This window comes from Tachyglossus aculeatus, chromosome 3 (genome assembly GCF_015852505.1).
Source record: "Tachyglossus aculeatus isolate mTacAcu1 chromosome 3, mTacAcu1.pri, whole genome shotgun sequence".
Classification (NCBI taxonomy): Eukaryota; Metazoa; Chordata; class Mammalia; order Monotremata; family Tachyglossidae; genus Tachyglossus; species Tachyglossus aculeatus.
The window spans coordinates 15,990,998-16,011,485 of record NC_052068.1 but is presented as its reverse complement, the minus strand read 5'-3'; the positions used below and the strand labels follow the sequence as shown (position 1 = coordinate 16,011,485).

General features: G+C 42.3%; 2 protein-coding genes across 3 annotated transcripts in view; one reads left to right on the top strand and one right to left on the bottom strand.

Annotated features, from left to right (window-relative positions):
- LRRC18 (leucine rich repeat containing 18) overlaps positions 1-15,071 on the bottom strand; it is a 47,250-nt gene extending 32,179 nt beyond the window's left edge. The window contains exons 1-3 of one of the 2 annotated variants that reach the window (XM_038744301.1): positions 14,987-15,071; positions 7,030-7,145; positions 4,334-4,392 (exon numbers count right to left, since the gene is read on the bottom strand). The gene's annotated coding sequence lies outside the window, so the exon portion shown is untranslated. The remainder of the gene's footprint in view (positions 1-4,333; positions 4,393-7,029; positions 7,146-14,986) is intronic. The other variant, XM_038744300.1, reaches the window with a different exon arrangement.
- WDFY4 (WDFY family member 4) overlaps positions 1-20,488 on the top strand; it is a 442,717-nt gene that overhangs the window by 319,935 nt on the left and 102,294 nt on the right. Inside the window, exon 47 of the mRNA XM_038744298.1 lies at positions 19,140-19,182. Coding sequence (XP_038600226.1) covers positions 19,140-19,182 — 43 coding nt within the window. The remainder of the gene's footprint in view (positions 1-19,139; positions 19,183-20,488) is intronic.

Genomic DNA, 20,488 nt, shown 5'->3' with positions numbered 1-20,488 from the left:
ATCCAAACCGCTTCCCTGCTCATTCAAGCTCTCATCCTATCCCGGCTGACTACTGCATCAGCCTTCTCTCTGATCTCCCATCCTCGTGTCTCTCTCCACTTCAATCCATACTTCATGCTGCTGCCCGGATTATCTTTGTCCAGAAACGCTCTGGGCATATTACTCCCCTCCTCAAAAACCTCCAGTGGCTACCAATCAATCTGCACATCAGGCAGAAACTCCTCACCCTGGGCTTCAAGGCTGTCCATCACCTCGCCCCCTCCTACCTCACCTCCCTTCTGTCCTTTTCCAGCCCAGCCCGCACCCTCCGCTCTTCCGCCGCTAATCTCCTCACCGTACCTCGTTCTCGCCTGTCCCGCCATCGCCCCCTGACCCACGTCATCCCCCGGGCCTGGAATGCCCTCCCTCTGCCCATCCGCCAAGCTAGCTCTCTTCCTCCCTTCAAGGCCCTACTGAGAGCTCACCTCCTCCAGGAGGCCTTCCCACACTGAGCCCCTTCCCTCCTCTCCCCCTCGTCCCCTTCTCCATCCCCCCCATCTTACCTCCTTCCCTTCCCCACAGCACCTGTATATATGTATATATGTTTGTACATATTTATTACTCTATTTATTTATTTTACTTGTACATATCTATTCTATTTATTTTATTTTGTTAGTATGTTTGGTTTTGTTCTCTGTCTCCCCCTTTTAGACTGTGAGCCCACTGTTGGGCAGGGACTATCTCTATATGTTGCCAATTTGTACTTCCCAAGTGCTTAGTACAGTGCTCTGCACACAGTAAGTGCTCAATAAATACGACTGATGATGATGATGATATAGTGGACATATATATCTGTATCCTCAATCCTCAAAATATTTTAGGATTGAGTTTATAAATTGAAATGTTAATGGAGCACCATAGTTCACTGAGTTTTAGGGCCTGAAGTTAGAGCTCAGGATTCTGGTTCTTCAGCATTAGGAATTCCACACTCTCCACCCACAATCAGACAGAGGGTGGATGGGAGGAATCAGACTGATTCCTCCTCAGGCCCAAAACAGTGATGATAGGAGCCGTGAAATCCAGCAATTTTTAGGAGGAAGCAGGGATCCACAGAACCTAGAACTTCTGTAGTTGCTCATTGCACATGTCCTGATTCCTGCAGAATTATTTCACTATGTCCATCCATGACATTATTACTGGTATTATTATTAGTGCCTATAGGGATTTTGAGAAGCAGTATGGCCTAATGGATAAAACACAGGCCTGAGAGTCAGAGGCTCATGGATTCTAATCCCAGCTCCTCCATTTTTCTGCCAGGTGGCCTTTGGCAAGTCTCTTGACTTCTCTGTGTCCCAGTTACCTCATTTGTTAAATGGAGATTGAGACTGTGATCCCTATGCACTAAGCACTTCATACAGTGCTAAGCCTTTAGTACAGTGCTAAGCACTTAGTACAGTGTTCTGCACACAGTAAAGGCTCAATAAATATGATTGAATGAATACAGGGAGACTTTGTCCAACCTGATTTGCTTGTATCCACTCCAGTGCTTAGTATAGTGCCTGGCAGATAATAAGTGCTTAACAAATACCATGATAATAATAATAATAATAATATTATTAATAATAATAATAATAATGGCATTTATTAAGTGCTTACTATGTGCAAAGCACTGTTCTAAGTGCCAGGGAGGTTACAAGGTGATCAGGTTGTCCCATGGGGGGCTCACAGTCCTCATCCCCATTGAACAGATGAGGAAACTGAGGCACAGAGAAGTAAAGTGACTTGCCCAAAGTCACACAGCTGGTAAGTGGCAGAGCCAGGATTCAAACCCATGACTCTGACTCCAAAGCCCGTGCTCTTTCCACTGAGCCATGCTGCTTCTCTGATGATTATTATTATCATTATCTTGGACAAGTCACTGAATTTCTCTGTGTCTCATTTGTCTAATCTGTAAAAGGGGGATTAAGATTGCGAGCCCTATTTGGGACAGGGACTGTGTGAAACCCGATTTGCTTGTATCCACCCCAGCATTTAGTACCATGCCTGGAACATAGTAAGTGCTTAACGAATACCACCATCATCATCATCTGTCTTCCTGATTGACCCTCTCAGGTTTGTTGCCTTCCCCAACCTTGGTGCAAAACCCTAGTTTGTTCAATTCATGCCTTACTGTTGTTTCTCCCCCAACTAGAAAGAGCATAGTCTTAGTGGAAAAAGCATGAACTTGGGAGTCAGAGGACCTGGATTCTAATCCCAGCTGGGTCAGTTGCCTGCTATATTACTGTGGGCAAATCATTTAACTTCTCTGGGACTCAGTTTCTCAACTGTAAAATGAAGATTTAATCCCTGTTCTCGCTTCTACTTGGACTGTGAACCCCATGTGGTGCAGAGACTATGTCTGGCCTGATTAACTTGTAGCTAACTCACTGCTTAAAACAGTCCTTGACACACAGTAAGTGTTTAACAAATATCATAATTATTATCGTTATCATTACTACTATCATTATTCATTTGCCCCTAGTAAAGCCAGCCCGCAAGTGGGGTAAAGCAAACAGAATTGAGGGTTTTGTTTCTCCCCCCTGTAGATTACGGGTGTTTTGTTTCTACTGCATTTACATCTCCTTGTACCCAGCATTGATATTTCATTCTTCTGGAGTCTGTTTCTTCTCCACTGCTGTCTGTCGGTGTTACTTTTTCTGTCCATGTAATCTCAGTGGTTTAGTTGCATATGGACAGATTTGGGGAGATGGTATAAATAATGAATGGAAATATCCAGTCAAAAAAAAAAAAAAACCCTTCAGCCAGGCCTCCTTGCAATATTTTACACTAAATAGGTATCTGGCTATAATACCTAACCAAAGAACAGAATTTTGAATGAGCGCAGTGGTAATTATGATAACTATGATATGTAGGCATAGTTCATTCCTTTGAGGGGATGTAGAATCATCAGCAATGTGTATACCTAGCTGGACCTTTCCATATTTCTGATCTAAGCAATAGGAAGCAAAAACTCCTCACAGCACTTGTGTATATATATACATATTCATTATGCTATTTATTTTATTAATGATGTTTGTATATCTATAATTCTATTTATTTACATTGATGCTATTGCTGCCTGTCCACTTGCTTTGTTTTATTTTGTTGTCTGTCTCCCACTTCTAGAGTGTGAACCCATTGTTGGGTAGGGATTGTGTCTATCTGGTTGCCGAATTGTACTTTTCAAAGCGCTTAGTACAGTGCTCTGCGTACAGTAAGTGCTCAATAAATACAATTGAATGAATGAATGAAGGAATAGCAGGGGCAAACCCAAGACCATAACATGGCTCAGTGGAAAGAGCCTGGGCTTCAGAGTCAGTGGTCATGGGTTCAAATCCCGGCTCCGCCACATGTCAGCTGTGTGATTTTGGGCAAGTCACTTAACTTCTCTGTGCCTGTTACCTCATCTGTAAAATGGGGATTAAGACTGTGAGCCCTTGTGGGACAACCTGATCACCTTTTTACCTCCCCAGTGCTTAGAACAGTGCTTTGCACATAGTAAGCACTTAATAAATGCCATCATTATTATTACTATTACTGTGGTCTAGTTTAGACCATAACCCAACACCACTCCCATGCAACTTGGCTTCAAAATGATAGAAGTATCAAATCTTCATATTCCTATGCAGTAATCACTTAATTGCCATTATAACTCACCATATGCTTCATATTATAAAGGAAGGAACCAAAAAGAAAATACAAGCCAAAACAATCACTCCTAATCTTCGAACCCCCAAAATAAAAGGTTTAGAAACTTGTTTTATAGGGTCCCATAAAGGTAGAGACAGGATATGAATAGGGAGCATATTTCTGGCAGCTAGTTGGTTCTTCATCGTCATCATCATCAGCATTTACTGAACACCTACTGTGAGCAGAGTTGTATACTACAGACAGGGACTATGTCTGCTAATCCTGTTGTGCTCTCCTAAGCATCTAAAACAGTGTTATCTCCACATAATAATAGAAATGATGGTATTTGTTATGTGCTTACCAAGTGCCAAGCACTGTTCTAAACACTGGGGTGGATACAAGGTCATTAGGTTGTCCCATGTGGGTCTCACAGTCTTTATCCCCATTTTACGGATGAGTTAACTGAGGCCCAGAGAAGTGAAGTGATTGATATCCCCCAGGAGTTTACAATTTAGTGGGTTTAGTGTTCATTCATCAGAGTTATCAATCTTCCATAGAAGTTTTCTCTGTGCAGGACACATGACAAAACTGACCTATCCAGCTCTTTATGAAACTACAGTACCTCTTTTCTGAGAAAAAAAAAATAAAGCCACACGCTATAGACAAATGTAAAGAGGCCATCTACCAGTCAATAGGGACTTCAGCAGATCACCGCAAACTGACTAGCAGGCCATCTGGATTTCCCTGTGGAAGGAAAGGTGCTGTGAAACTCTGACAAATGCTCAATAGGTACCAATAATTGTATATGATGAAGGATTTTGGTTAGATGTAAAGAGCACGGGACTCAGGGTGAGGAGGTTTGAGTTCTCTTCCCAGCTCTGCCATTCACCTGCTGTATAATCTTTGGCAATTCAATTAACCTCTCTGTGCTTCAGTTTCTTCACCTATGAAATGGTGATGCCTGCACTCCCTATAATTATTAAGTGCTTATTATTCATTCAATCATATTTATTGAGTGCCTGCTGTGTGCAGAGCACTGTACTAAGTGCTTGGAAAGTACAATCCAGCAACAGAGACAGTCCCTACCTTAAAGATGGCCTCACAGTCTTATAGTGTGCAGACCAGTGTACTAAGTGCTGGGAAAGAGTACACAAGAGTACACAAGGGGTAATTAGACATGGACCCTGTCCCTCAAAGATCTCAGACTAAGATAATTGCTGTGCTTTGCACATAGTAAGCGCTTAATGAATAGCGCTATTATGATGACGATGATGATGTTGACCTGATTTTCTACATTTACCAACATGCTAAGCACAGAGATTTGCCACACAGATTTCCTTAATAAATACTAATTACCATTATTATTGTTATATGTGAGCCCACTGTTGGGTAGGGACCGTCTCTATATGTTGCCAACTTGTACTTCCCAAGTGCTTAGCACAGTGCTCTGCACACAGTAAGTGCTCAATAAATATGATTGAATGAATGAATTAATTAATTCATATTGTTGTGTCAATGAGGGCTGGGAAAGTGTCTACCAATCTGTTATTTAGTACTCCCCAAGGCTTAGTGACGTGCTCTGCACACAGTAAACACATATGATGGATTAACTGATTGATCATCTGAAGATCGATCTCCTGACAATGACAGTACCATGGACCCTAATGATCTTTCACTGGCTTTTTCTTTAGTATGTATCTCTCCCCGATTAGCGTAATAGCTGGTTTTCCAAGTCATAATGCCAAAATACAAATTCCTTGATAATAATAGTAATTATTATAGTAATTATATAGTATATATAGTAGTTATAATAATAATAGTATTATAATATAATATTAAAGGTAATTATTATTATAGTATTATTATTGTAGTATTTGTTAAGCACTCACTGTGTGTCAGGCACTGTTCCAAGAGCTGGGGTAGATACAAGGAAATCGGTTGGACACAGTCCCTGTCCCACGTGGGGCTCACAGTCTCAATCCCCATTTTACAGATGAGGTAACTGAGGCACAGAGAAGTGAAGTCACTTGCCCAAGATCACACAGCAGATAAGTGACGGAGCAGGATTAGAACCCATGACCTCGTGACTCCCAGGGCCATGCTCTATCCATTACTCCATGCTGCTTCAAGACCAACCCAATGATGCCTGTTGTTTACATTCTTATAAAATGTAAGCTCCACGTTGGAACGTGTTTCCCATCTCTGTTATATTGTACTCTCCCAAGTGCCTAGCACAGTGCACTGCATACTGTAAGCGCTCAGTACAGTCCATTGACCAATTAACTAGTTATACTAAACTGTAGAGCTTAAAGAATTAGTACACTGTCATCTGTTTGAAACTGCTCTGTTTGGGGGAAAGTCCAAGGAGGATTGCGTTTCCTTTTCCCCATCTGTTTCCTTCTTTCCTTTGTTTTTGAGGTCCAGGGCCGTGTTAGCTCTTTGTTCTCAAGTCTGCTACTTAGAAGTGACTAATTCAGAAGAAAAGCTCTTCCTGCGGTTGGCAAGCACTAAGCAAACAGGTTCTTGGTTAAACTACCTGAACGGAACATTAACTGGAACACTGCCATCAAAATGGAGAGGAGGAGATGGCAATCATCCTCCATGGAGAAGCAGCATGGCTTAGTGGAAAGAGCACAGCACTGGGAGTCAGAGGACATGAGTTCTAATCGCAGTTCCATCACTTGTCTGCTGTGTGACCTTGGGCAAGCCACAGAACTTCTCAGTGTCTCAATTACCTCAGTTACCTCATCTATAAAATGAGGATTAAGACTGCGAGCCCTACGTGGGACAACCTGATTACCTTGTATATACCCCAGCGCTTAAAACAGTGCTTGGCACATCGTAAGCGCTTAACAAATACCGTAATCATCATCGTCGTTGTCAGAATTACCTCCTAAAATATTTTTTTGAAAGTTTCAATTATGTTTCCACTGTTACCTGGATAGCCCTGGAACCATTTGAGCACAGTTTAGATCCACACAGATACGGGTTAACTCAATCTTCCCTTAGATCCAAAATAAGGCTTCATCTAAAAATTTCCCTTGGGTCTCAGACATCTTTTGTAGAGTACAGGGCAAGATCTTAACAGCAGCAGGCTGAGTAGACTTTATATCAAGCAGTTTGCGAAAACATTCGCAAACAGCTTTGTCAATGGAGTTAGCTTCCACGCTTAGCTTGTTACAATGCAGTCTTCCTTCATGGCTCTCTCCCCAGAATAATGAATTAGTTATAGTCTGGGGTTTGTAAACAAAACACACCGGGCAGGAGAAACCGGAATAGATTCAGTTTTCACAGGCTCCTCATTTTTGAACTTTCAAGGATTCATTGTTTGGGAAAGATGAAAAATAAACAAAAATAAAGAAAAGAAAAACCAAAACTTACCTGTTAATGTTGCAGGCTATTCTGTTCTTCTCCAGGCTGGGCAACTTTGTCACTAGGCAACAGGAATCCTGAGTCCTTGGAGATCATTAGCATACTGTTTGGCTCCAACTTGCAAGCTTTAAATAAGAGCCAGGAGGGTTTTATTGTCTATAGATCTTGAAAACATCAGAATGTTTCATTTGTGCAGACTGTGAAACCACTGTTACTGGATGCAACACTTGAATCATCCACTTATTTGACAGTCAGCACAATAATAATAATAAAAATAATGATGGTATTTGTTAAATGCTTATTATGTGCAAAGCACTGTTCTAAGCACTGGGGGAATACAAGGTGATCAGGTTGTCCCACGTGGGGCTCACAGTTTTAATCCCCATTTTACAGATGAGGTAACTGAGGCACAGAGAAGATAAGTGACTTGCCCAAAGTCACACATCTGACAAGCGACAGAGCTTGGATTAGAACCCATGACCTCTGACTCCCAAGCCCAGGCTCTTTCCACTGGGCCACACTGCTTCTCTTTCAAGGTATATGTGAGAGACTTGGCATGTGGCCTATAGACCGTATTGATGTTATGACAACATCAGCTTTCATGGTAGTTTAATAATTTAATGGATAGAGGAAGATCTGTTGTCATAAAAAAAATGTTTTATTGTTGGAAAACCTGCAGTTTTATTCATGGTGGGAGGTCACCAATTTTATGCCCTGCTCTGACAGAGAGAGAGAGAATGAGAGAGAAGGACAGGAAAGGAAAAGAGCAATCTCTTGTCCCAGGACCTGACTTGCCTCGTTAGGCCCAAGAAATGAAGAAAACAACCTCTCTTAGAGACAGTTATGTAAGAATAATAATGTTAGTGAGAATAATAATAGTATTATTATTATATACAAAAGTGGCTCTGAATGAAGAAAACAACTTCCTTACAGATAGATAATAATGATAATAATCTATTTATTAAGCAGCTACTATGGGCCAAACACTATACTACATGCTGGGGTAGATATAATAATAATAATAATAATAATAATAATAATAATAATAATAATAATAATAATGGCATTTGTTAAGTGCTTACTAAGTGCCAGGCACTGTACTAAATGCTGGAGTAGATGTAAACTGATCAGTTTGGTTACTGATTACCTCCTACCATTCCTCACCAAACTCCTTGAGCGAGCTGCACACTGTCCCTGATTCCTCTCCTCCAATTCTCTCCCAGACTCCCTCCAATCTGGATTCTGTCCCCTTCGCTCCACAGAAACCACCCTCTCAAAGGTCGCCAATGATCTCCTTCTTGACAAATCCAACCGCCTCTACTCCATTCTAATCCACACCAATCTCGCAGCTGCCTTCGACACTGTGGACCACCCCCTTCTCCTGGAAACGTTATCCAACCTTGACTTCACTGACTGTCCTCTCCTGGTTCTCCTCATCTTTGCGGCTGCTCATTTCACTCTCCATCAGTCTCGTTTACAGGCTCTTCCTCTGTCTCCCATGCCCTAACTGTGGGAGTTCCTCAAGGTTCAGTTCTGGGTCCCGTTCTATTCTCCATCTACACCCACGCCCTTGGAGAACTCATTCATTCCCACGGCTTCAACTACCACCTATAGGCAGATGATACCCAAATCTACATCTCCAGCCCTGATCTCTCTCCCTCTTGCCAGTCTCTCATCTCCTCCTGCCTTCAAGACATCTCTACTTGGATGTCCTTCCATCACCTCAAACTTAACATGTCCAAAACAGAGCTCCTTATCTTCCCACCCAAGCCCTGTCCTCCCCCTGACTTTCCCATCACTGTAGACGGCACCACTATCCTTCCTATCTCACAAACCCATAACCTTGGTGTTATCCTTGACTCTTCTCTGTCATTGAATCCACATATTCAATCTGTCAGTTACTCTCCCCCTACTTCAAAGCCTACTGAAGGCACATCTTGAGAAGCAGCGTGGCTCAGCGGCAAGAGCCCAGGCTTGGGAGTCGGAGGTAATGGGTTCCAATCCTGACACTGCCACATGTCTGCTGTGTGACCTTGGGCAAGTCACTTAACTTTGCTGAGCCTCAATTACCTCATCTGCAAAATGGGGATTAAGACTGTGAGCCCCACAGGGGATAACCTGATCACCTTGTATCCCCCCCAGGACTTAGAACAGTGCTTCACACATAGTAAGCACTTAGCAAAACAGAGTCCAAATAACGATGATGGGAATATACTGTCTTAATTTTTTTTTGAGTTTATAAGAATCGCCTTTGAGTAAATAGGGTGAGATTTGGTTTTACTTGTACATATTTACTATTCTATTTTGTTAATGATGTGCATCGAGCTTTAATTCTATTTGTTCTGACGACTTGACACCTGTCCAGATGTTTTGTTTTGTTGTCTTTCTCCCCATTCTAGACTGTGAGCCCGTTGTTGGGTAGTGGCCATCTCTAGATGTTGCCAACTTGTACTTCCCAAGTGCTTAGTACAGTGCTCTGCACACAGTAAGCACTCAATAAATACGATTGAATGAATGAATGAATCATTATTATTATTATTATTATCTCATCCACGAGACCTTCCCAGACTAAGCCCCTCATTTCCCCACCTCCCACTCCCTTCTGTTTTGCCCTGACTTGCTCCCTTTGCTCTCCCCACTGCCCTGAGCCCCACAGCCCGTAGGTACACATCTGTAACTTTATTTGTATTGATGTCTGTCTCCCCACCTCTAAACTGTAAGCTCGCAGTGGGTAGGAAAAATCACTGTTCATTTTTGTATTGTACTTAGTACAGTGCTCTGCACACAGAAAGTGCTCAATAAATCCGATTGAATGAATGATAGTCCACGTTCCACATGAGGATTACAGTCTTAATTCCCGTCTTTACAGATGAGGTAACAGAGGCCCCGAGAAGTGAAGTGACTTGCCCAGGGTCACACAGCAGACAAGTGTCAGAGCTGGGATTAGAACACAGGTCTTTCTGACTTCCGGGCTCATGCTCTATCTACTGTGCTTCCCTTCATTGCTATACTTCATTTCCAAGGGGAAGTTAGTGAAGCATGCATTCATTCAATCGTATTTATTGAGCACTTACTGTGTGCAGAGCATTGTACTAAGCTCTTGGGAAGTACAGCATGGCTCAGTGGAAAGAGCCTGGGCTTTGGAGTCAGAGGTCATGGGTTCAAATCCTGGTTCCGCCAATTGTCAGCTGTGTGACTTTGGGCAAGTCACTTCACTTCTCGAGGCCTCTGTTACCTCATCTGTAAAATGGGGATTAAGATTGTGAGCCCCCCGTGGGACAACCTGATCACCTTGTAGTCTCCCCAGTGCATAGAACAGTGCTTTGCACATACTAAGCGCTTAACAAATGCCATTATTATTCTTGTTATTATTACAACTTGGCAACATATAGAGATGGTCCCTACCCAACAACGGGCTCACAGTCTTGAAGCAGCATGGTGGTAGCGGATACAGCACAGGCCTGGAAGTTAGAAGGTCATGAATTCAAATTCTGGCTCTGCCACAGGCCTGCTGTGTGACCTTGGGCAAGTCACCTAACTTCTCTGTGCCTCGGTTACCTCATCTGTAAAAAATGGGATTTAAGAGAGTCAGTCCAATGTGTGACAGGGAATGTGACCGACCTGATTAATTGTATCTTCCCCAGTGCTGAGAACAGTGACTGGCACATAGTAAACACTTTCATTCATTCATTCATTCATTCAATCATATTTATTGAGTGCTTACTGTGTGCAGAGCACTATGCTAAGCACTTGGGAAGTACAAGTCGGCAACATATAGAGATGGTCCCTACCCAACAATGGGCCCCCGGTCTAGAAGGGGGAGACAGACAACAAAACAAAACATGTAGACAGGTGTCAAAATCATCAGAACAAATTGAATTATAGCTATATGCACATCATTAACAGAATAAATAGAAGAGTAAATATGTACAAGTAAAATAAATAGAGTAATAAATCTGTAGAAATATACACAACTGCTGTGGGGAGGGGAAGGAGGTAGGGCAGGGGGATGGGGAGGAGGAGAGGAAAAAGGGGGCTCAGTGTGGGAAGGCCTTCTGGAGGAGGTGAGTTCTCAGTAGGGCATTGAAGGGAGGAAGAGAGCTAGCTTGGCGGATGGGCAGAGGGAGGGCATTCAGGCCAGGGGAAGGACGTGGCCCAGGGGTTGATGGCGGGACAGGCAAGAATGAGGCACAGTGAGGAGGTTAGCGGTGGCAGAGGAGCGGAGTGTGCGGGCTGGGCTGGAGAAGGAGAGAAGGGAGGTGAGGTAGGAGGGGGCAAGGTGATGGACAGCCTTGAAGCTGAGAGTGAGGAATTGAAAGCACAGGGCTGAAAGGCAGGAGACCTGACTCCCTGTCTCATATCTGCTATTGGTCTGCAGTGTGTGACCTTGATTAAGATTCTTAACTTCTCTGCCTCAATATCTTCATCTTTAAAATGGGAGTAAAATGCCTGTTTTCTCTCAATCTCTCGCTCTTAGATTTGTGTGTTCTGTACAGGATAGGAACTATGTCTGCCGTTTGCATTTTGTGCCCCAAGTCAGGATGCAGTGTCTGGCATAGAGTAAGCCCTTAAGAAATATCATCCTTATTATTTCATGTTTTCCCTATTGGCATTTTGTAGGATTAAAAAAAAAATGAACTCAAGCAAGAATCCTTAATTTTCTAACAAAAAAGCCTTCAGTAGAGAGAAAAGTGTATTAAGAATCCCTTTCAGGCAGAGGAATAAAGGAATTAATAAAATTGGTATCTCTAATTGATAGGGGGAAAATCGATAAATATGGTCCACTATCCCCTAATCCATTAATAATAATAATAATAATGGCATTTATTAAGCACTTACTATGTGCAAAGCACTGTTCTAAGCACTGGAGCACTGTTCTAAGCACTGGAGCACTGTTCTAAGAACCAAGAGTGTTAATGGCCCCAGAGGTCTGAGACCAATCTTTTATTCACACTTAAATCATGATGATTTGTGTTTATCCAGCACCTTTTATCAAGGAGCCTAATTAGTCCTGTTTAGCCCTTACTGATCTTTGTTATAGTTATTAGATTTGTAACCCTTTTGTAAAAGGGAAAACTGAGACTAGATAAGAACTTTATTGGCACTTGATGATGGAGTCTCCATTTGAGGATGTGGATGATGTCGTGAAGGCATGAACTTTAATGAAGCTTTCTTGGATAAAGTACCAGAGAGTCTAGCATCAGGGAAAAGTTATCTCTAGCTCTAATCAATAAGCAGATACATTCCCTGCCCACAGCGAGCTTGCAGTCTAGAGGGGAAGACAGACATTAATAGAAATAAATGGATTTCAGATGATCTGACCTGGGTTTCTCCCAGAGGCTCCTTTATTTGTGGTCTAGATGGCCATGGGGCGTCTTTGGTCAAAGGGAACCCTAGGAGACTGGTGCAATTTTGGGGCCCATTTTAAGATTCAAGCCACGGTCAACAGACCTACTAGTCCTAAGGGTGGGAATATGGTGAAAGTTTGCTTCCTCCTAGCTTTGGGCTTCATCCCCTGTAAGCTCACTGTGAGGGCAGGGAATGTGTCCATTTATTGTTATATTTTACTCTCCCAAGCATTTAGTATAGTGCTCTGTACACAGTAAGAGCTCAACAAATATGATTGAATTCATTCATTCATTCAATCGCATTTATTGAGCACTTACGGTGTGCAGAGCACTGTACTAAGCACTTGGGAAGTACAAGTTGGCAACATATAGAGACGGTCTGTACCCAACAGCGGGCTCACAGTCTAGAAGGGGGAGAAAGATGACAAAATGAAACGTATTAATGAAATAAAATAAATAGAATAGTAAATATGTACAAGTAAAATAAATAGAGTAATAAATCTGTACAAACATATGCAGGTGCTGTGGGGAGGGGAAGGAGGTAGGGTGGGGGAGTGGGAGGGGGAGAGGAATGGGGGGCTAAGTCTGAATGAATGGCTCTATCTGCCAGGTGTAATGATAATAATAATAATAATAATAATAATAATACAATGGTATTATTAAGTGCATAATCTACTCCAGGCACTGTACTAAGCGCTGAGGTTCATACAAGATAATCAGGTCCCACATAGAGCTTACAGTTTAAGTAGGAAAGAGAACAGGTATTGAATCCCCATTTTGTAGATGAGGGAACTGAGTCACAGAGGAGTTAAGAGACTTGCTCAAGGTCACACAGCATGCGTGTGGTGAAGCGAGGATTAGGACCCAGTTCCTCTGATTCCCAGGTGTCTGCTTTTTTCCATAGAATGCACCCTCTGATTTCTGAGGTCCTTGTGTGACAGGGGCTATATTTAGGAGTTGTGTATTATAAGATCAATCAGTCCTATTTATTGAGTGTTTACAGAGAAGCAGCATGGCTTAGTGGTAAGAGCCCAGGCTTGGGACTCAGAGGTCATGGGTTCTAATCCGGCTCCCTCAAATGTCAGCTGTGTGACTTTGGGCAAGCCACTTAACTTCTCTGTGCCTCAGTTCCTTCATCTGTATAATGGGGATTAATGCTGTGAGTCCCACGTGGGACAACCTGATTACCTTGTATTTACCCTTGCGCTTAGAACAGTGCTTGGCACATAATTAATTAATTGATTTTAATTTTTGGTATTTGTTAAGCGCTTACTATGTGCCAAGCACTGTTCTAAGCGCTGGGGAGGATACAAGGTGATCAGGTTGTCCCATGTGGGGCTCACAATCAATCCCCATTTTACAGTTGAGGTAACTGAGGCACAGAGAAGTGAAGTGACTTGCCCAAAGTCACACAGCTGATAAGCGGCGGAGCTGGGATTTGAACCCATGACCTCTGACTCCAAAGCCTGGGCTCTTTCCACGGAGCCACGCTGCTTCCCCAGTAAGCGCTTAACAAATACCAACATTATTATTATTATTATTATTACTGTGTGCCAAGCACTATTCTAAGCACAGCAGAGAGTGTAATATAACAGAGTTGGTAGACATATTTCCTGTCCACAAAGAGTTTACAGTCCAGAGGGGAAGGCAGACATTAATATAAATAAATAATGGATATTCATTCAGTCAATCGTATTTATTGAGCGCTTACTGTGTGCAAAGCACTGTACTAAGCACTTGGAAAGTACAATTTAGGATATGTCCATAATTGCTGTGGGGCTGAAGGAGGGGTGAATAAAGGGTGATGCAGATGGAGAGAAAACAAGGGCTTAGTCATGTAGCACTCAGAGTCAGGAGCGAGTCCTAACTGTAGCTTTTGGAAGTTTACCTCGGAGATTCACATCTCAGAAAACCATGGTTAGGAAAATCAAAGGTAAACTCTGGATCAGCTCCTGGAGTGAAAATTCAGAGTTCCCAGTGTTTCCCTCCTGGCTCTGCCACTTGTCAGCTGTGTGACTTTGGGAAAGTCACTTAACTTCTCTGGGCCTCAGTTCCCTCATCTGTAAAATATTCTTGCACATATTTACTATTCTATTTATTTTATTTTGTTAACATGTTTTGTTTTGTTGTAGGTCTCCCCTTCTAGACTGTGAGCCCGCTGTTGGGTGGGGACTGTCACTATATGTTGCCAACTTGTACTTCCCAAGCGCTTAGTACAGTGCTCTGCACACAGTAAGTGCTCAGTAAATAAAATTGAATGAATGAATGAATGAATAAAATGGGGATTAAGACTGTGAGCCCCCAGTGGGACAACCTGATCACCTTGTAACCTCCCCAGTGCTTAGAACAGTGCTTTGCATGTAGTAAGTGCTTAATAAATGCCATCATTTTTTCTCCATTTTCTCACAATAAACCCTACTCATGGGTTAGAATTGAAGACACAAGAGAGTTGGGGACTGTGTCAAAATGACAGGCTGGATCCCCATGAAAGATTTCCTCGTTCACTTTATAAATCAGTATACATCCTCTGGATTTAGGGAGGTTCCCAAGCCAATCCTGCATTCTGGCTGTAAATAAGCTCTTTTCTCTTCAAAATTCCCCTATTACTATCCACTCACCTCCAGAGGTTCAGCCAGTGATATTCTCAGGGTTGTTGTCGAGATTTTGATCTTTCAGGTAGCTCATGAAAAAAATAAGGGAAAGAGGAACCTAGATGGTGGATGATAAACCAGGAAATGGGGAATTGGAACTCTGACCTTGCTTATCCCCATCCCTAATGTTCTGATACATTTGAGTCATAAACAATGGTCCTCAGAATTCTAGATTCTTTATGTCAGAAGGAGGGGCATTGATCCTCATTGCATAACTGAAGTAATTCACTAAGGTGACACCATCTTTGAATGTAGATACTAAAGCATAAACAGACCAGAGTAATTTATCTTTTTCCAACCCATTCTCCCAAACTGCTGGGAGGAAGTTGCACTGAAATGATTGAAGTCAGAATCTTCTCTACTCCTACACTAAAGGATGATCATTTGACAGTATTTATTGTGCCACTACTGAATGGAGAATGCATGGTCCTGGCTCTCAAGAAGGTTGCCATTTAGTTGGGAGTAATCACATATTACTTCTAAACAGTGGGGGCAGGAGGAAGACCAAGATTAAAATTGGAAATACTAGGACTATGGGCCACAAAACTAAAAAGTGACTGTCTCGCCGCCGACCCCTGGCCCACATCCTACCTCTGGTTTGGAACGTCCTTTCTCCTCAAATCCGCCTAACAATCACTCTTCCCCCCTTCTAAGCTCTACTGAAGGCACACCTCCTCCAAGAGGCCTTCTCAGACTAAGCTCTCCCTCCTTTCCATGTCACCTCGACTCCCTTTGCTCTCCCCCACCTCAAAAAACATATATATATGTACATTCTATTCTATTTCTATTTATTTATATTGATGTCCATTTACTTGTATCGATGTCCGTCTCCCCCCCTCTAGACTGTGAGCCTGTTTTGGAAAAAGATTGTCGCTTTTTATTGCCATGTTGTACTTTCCAAGCATTTAGTACAATGCTCTGCACACAGTAAGTGCTCAATAAATATGATTGAATGAATTAAGTGACTACACAAAAAGCATACAGAGATTGTTACATAGAATAGACACCTGCATTTATATACACTGCACGCATACATATATTCTAAAGATGGGTGGGTATAAGCACAAAATTGTTAGAAATGGTCCCTATACACATAAACACCAAAGGTGAGGGTAAATACATCACTTTTAAACTGTAAACTTGTTGTGGGAGGGGAATGTATCTGTTTATTGTCGTATTGTACTCCCCCAAGCACTTAGTACAGCGCTCTGCACACAGTAAACTCTCAATAAATACAAGTGAATGAATAAATGAATGAACTTCTAAGGATGATTGTTAAGTCTGTGGAATTTGAGAGTTAATGAAGGAAGGCTTTCTGGAGAAGGGAGAGTGTTAGGAGAGCTTTGAAAATGGAAACATAAGACAGTATCTATTTCTACACTACAATCCCAATTAGAGGTAAAGTCTTCTTATACCTGGTTTACCATATCTCTAATTGTAGACTGCCCCGCACTTAGCACAACAAATTAATTTTTGAGATCTAAAAAACCATGGCCTCCTCTTCCCTACGTATTTCTGATTTGGAAGTCACAAAACCCATACAAATTCCATATCTAGCTGTGTTCAACTCGGAAGGTTTGTGTAGCTTTGTTTCCTCCTCTAAAAACAGAGAGCTAAGAACATCTGGGCTACAGGGCTGCAGCGAAGAGTGACCAATAAATCATTTTGAAGTACTCTGAAGTTAGAAAGTGCTGGACAAATGCTAAATAAAAATAGAACAGTTATTTGGGAGCCAAGGTATCTGAACCTCAAAATAAAGCCATGGATTAAATGAACCAAGTTTGGGAAAGAATAATAAACACATGGGGTTTCCCCTTACCACTCCTCATCCTTAAATGATATCCCATTCCCTCTTTGGGCTTTCTGGGTCCTTCTCTTTTGCAAACTAGGCAGGATGCAAGGCTAAGAATAGCCAGCTCTTTCCTATCAGATGTAAATGGCACTTTCATTTGTGTGAACTGTTGCTATCAACTTCTCCTATGGTCACTAGGTCATAGACTCCTACCGCACTGTGTAAACACGGCTATGCCTGGGAGAAGGACATTGGACATCCAGAAATTGCCACAGACCAGCTTAGACTTGGCCATTGTGATTAGGCCCGTGGATTAACTCTTGTGGTTGGTCATCTGAACATGAGTCATTCAGAAAAAGGCCAAGGCAAGGGGTACAAGAATATGGATGGGGTTTTGAAAATATGAGCCATATACCATAAATGCCAGAACACCACTCAGTCCCTCTTTCAAAGCATTAATAAGGTCACATCTTTTCAACGAGGCCTTCCCCAACTGAGCCCTCTTTTCCCCAGCTTGTTTTCCCATATATGTCATCTATGCAGAAGCATAGAAGCTGCTTCTATGAGAAGCAGCATAGCTCAGTGGAAAGAGCATGGGCTTTGGAGTCAGTGGTCATGGGTTCAAATTCTGGCCCCACCAATTGTCAGCTGTGTGACTCTGGGCAAGTCACTTAACTTCTCTGTGCCTCAGTTACATCATCTGTAAAATGGGGATTGACTGTGAGCCTTCTGTGGGCAACCTGATCACTCTGTAGCCTCCCCAGTGCTGAGAACAGTGCTTTGCACATAGTAAGTGCTTAATAAATGTCATTATTATCATTATTATTATTATTATTATTATGCCTTTGGATCTGTGACCTGTGAGCATTTGTTATTCACTCCACCCCTGACCCCGCAGCACTTCATTCAATCAATCATATTTATTGAGCACTTACTGTATGTAGGGCACTCTACTAAGCGCTTATGAAAGTACAACTCAACAATACAACGGACACATTCTCTACCCACAAGGAGCTCACATTCTAGAGGGGGAGAAGGACATATGTGCATATCTTTAAATTATACATTATCAATTACTTATTTAGTCATATTAATGTCTGTCTCCCCCTCTAGATTGTGAGCTCATTAAGGGCTGGGAATGTGTCTGTTAATTCTATTGTATTGTAATAATTATTATATTTGTTAAGTGCCTACTGGGTGCCAGGCATTGTACTAAGCACTAGGGTGGATACAAGCTAATCAGATTGGAAACCATTCATGTCCCAGGCAGGACTTCCAGTCTCAATCCCCATTTTACAGACAAGGCAATGCTGTGCCTCAGTTGGGCAAGTCACAAGGTCACACAGCAGACAAGTGGCGAGCCACAAGTGGAACCCATGATCTTCTGACCCCCAGTCGCGTGCTCTATCCATTAGGCCATGCTGCTTTTCCAATTGTACTCTCCCAAACGTTTAGTACAGTGCTCTACATGTAGTAAATTCTCAGTAAGTGTTGTCGATTGATTGATTTATCTAGGCCTTTATTGTGTTCATTCAAAGTAACATGATCGCATGAGAAAAGCAACCTCATTTACTGGGGTTTCACTGTCATTCTGTTTATTGTTGTATTGTACTCTCCCAAGCTCCTACTACAGTGCTGTGGACAGAGTAAGTGCTCAATAAATAGTATTGAATGAATTAATTAATGTGTGTTGTGGAGGGGGGGGGGATTCCCAGGGGAAATGGTGCCTAGATTTCTGCTTTTGATACTGGGGAAGTTGTGTATTTGACCCTGGGGCTGTACTATGGCGAAACCATCTATAATCCCCTGGGATTCTCTGTGACAAACAGATTTCAGGAGAATGACCTGGTACTGCAATCTGCTGGACTTTCTTCGGGAAATAAGAAAGAGTGAAGAAAGAGAGAGAGAGTGAAGAAAGAGAGAGAGAGAGAGAGAGATGGAGCAAAGAAAGAGGAGGATAATAATGACAATAATGATGGTATTCATAAGCACTTACTGTGTGTCAAACACTGTTCTAAGTTCAGGGGTAGAGTCAAGCCAGTCAGCTTGGACTTTCCCACATAGGGCTCACATTCTTAATCCTCATTTTACAGATGAAGTAACTGAGACTCAGAGAAGTTAAACGACTTGTCCAAGGTCACACAGCAAAGTGGCAGAGCCAGGATTAGAACCTGGGAGGGATGGGAGTATTTACCATAAGAGAATCAGTCAAGGAGGATGGCTAGAAGTCGTTCATGGAAGAGAACAATGAAAGTCACCGGGTCATTTCTTTGTGAACCTTTGGTGGCTTACACATGTGGTGACCATAAACCTCTGTCTGTCTTTCAGGAAAGTCCCAGGCTCGGAAAAGACGATGCTGCAGAAATGGCAGGTACAGTGATTTTGGTACCATCGGTGGATGACTCCCAAGAGCTTGTAGGGAAGAAAAAACAGTTCAAACCTGAAAAAATCCCAATTGGTGCCCACCAAAGAGTTTGTAGGAGAGAAAACCAGTTCACCCTTGAGGAAATCCAATTTAGACCCAGCACAATTCTTTTCGGTGATGATTCTGGGTACACAAATTATTTATAAAATGAGTTAGGGGGCCAAGCATAGTTTTTAGACCAGGGTACAAAGGGGAAGTTGATCTGTGCCTTTGAAACTTGATTCATCCACTCGTTCAGTCTGTGGTTTTCATTGAGCACAGTGGGAAAAAAATGCAATAAATGTTGAACAAGACCCGATCCCTGACCCTCAGGGGATTTATAAGGGAACTGAAGTGGTGACATGGTGATGGGCACATGAGAGATTTAATACAACCAGAAAACGACAGAGCAAATCTGTTGACAAGCTTCTAAGTGCCCAGGTTGTCCAGAGTTCAACAGTGACGATCCAAGCTCTCCCCATCTTCTAAAGTTCTTTGAGGTCCTGACACTGTTAAATGGCTTCTGTCTTAAGAGCAGAAGTACTGAAAAGTAGAGAAGCAGCATGACTCAATGGAAAGAGCACGGGCTTGGGAGTCAGAGGTCATGGGTTCAAATCCCGACTCTGCCGAAGCTGTGTGACTTCGGGCAAGTCACTTGACTTCTCTGTGCCTCAGTTACCTCATCTGTAAAATGGGGATTAAGACTGTGAGCCCCACGTGGGCCAACCTGATCACCTTGTATCCTCCCCAGCGCTTAGAACAGTGCTTTGCATATAGTAAGCACTTAACAAATGCAATTATTATTATTATTATTACTGAGACTGTTCCCTCGGGCGTTGCATATCTAAATGGTTCTAGATCTTCCGTCTAGTTGATCCATGCAAGAATGCCAAAAAAAAAAAAAAAATACACTGGCAAAGTGTATGCACTGAAGAGGGCTATGCCTTTTCTGTCCATTCATTCATTCATTCAATTGTATTTATTGAGTGCTTCCTGTATGCAGAGCACCATAGTGTTCTTTTCTTCCCAACCCTTCAAGTGTGCCTCCTTCCTCTCCCCCTCCTCCCCCTCCCCATCCCCCGGCCTTACCTCCTTCCCCTCCCCACAGTACCTGTATATATATATATATATATATATATATATATATATATATATATGTTTGTACAGATTTATTACTCTATTTTACTTGTACATATTTACTATTCTATTTATTTTATTTTGTTAAATTGTTTTGTTTTGTTGTCTGTCTCCCCCTTCTAGACTGTGAGCCCGC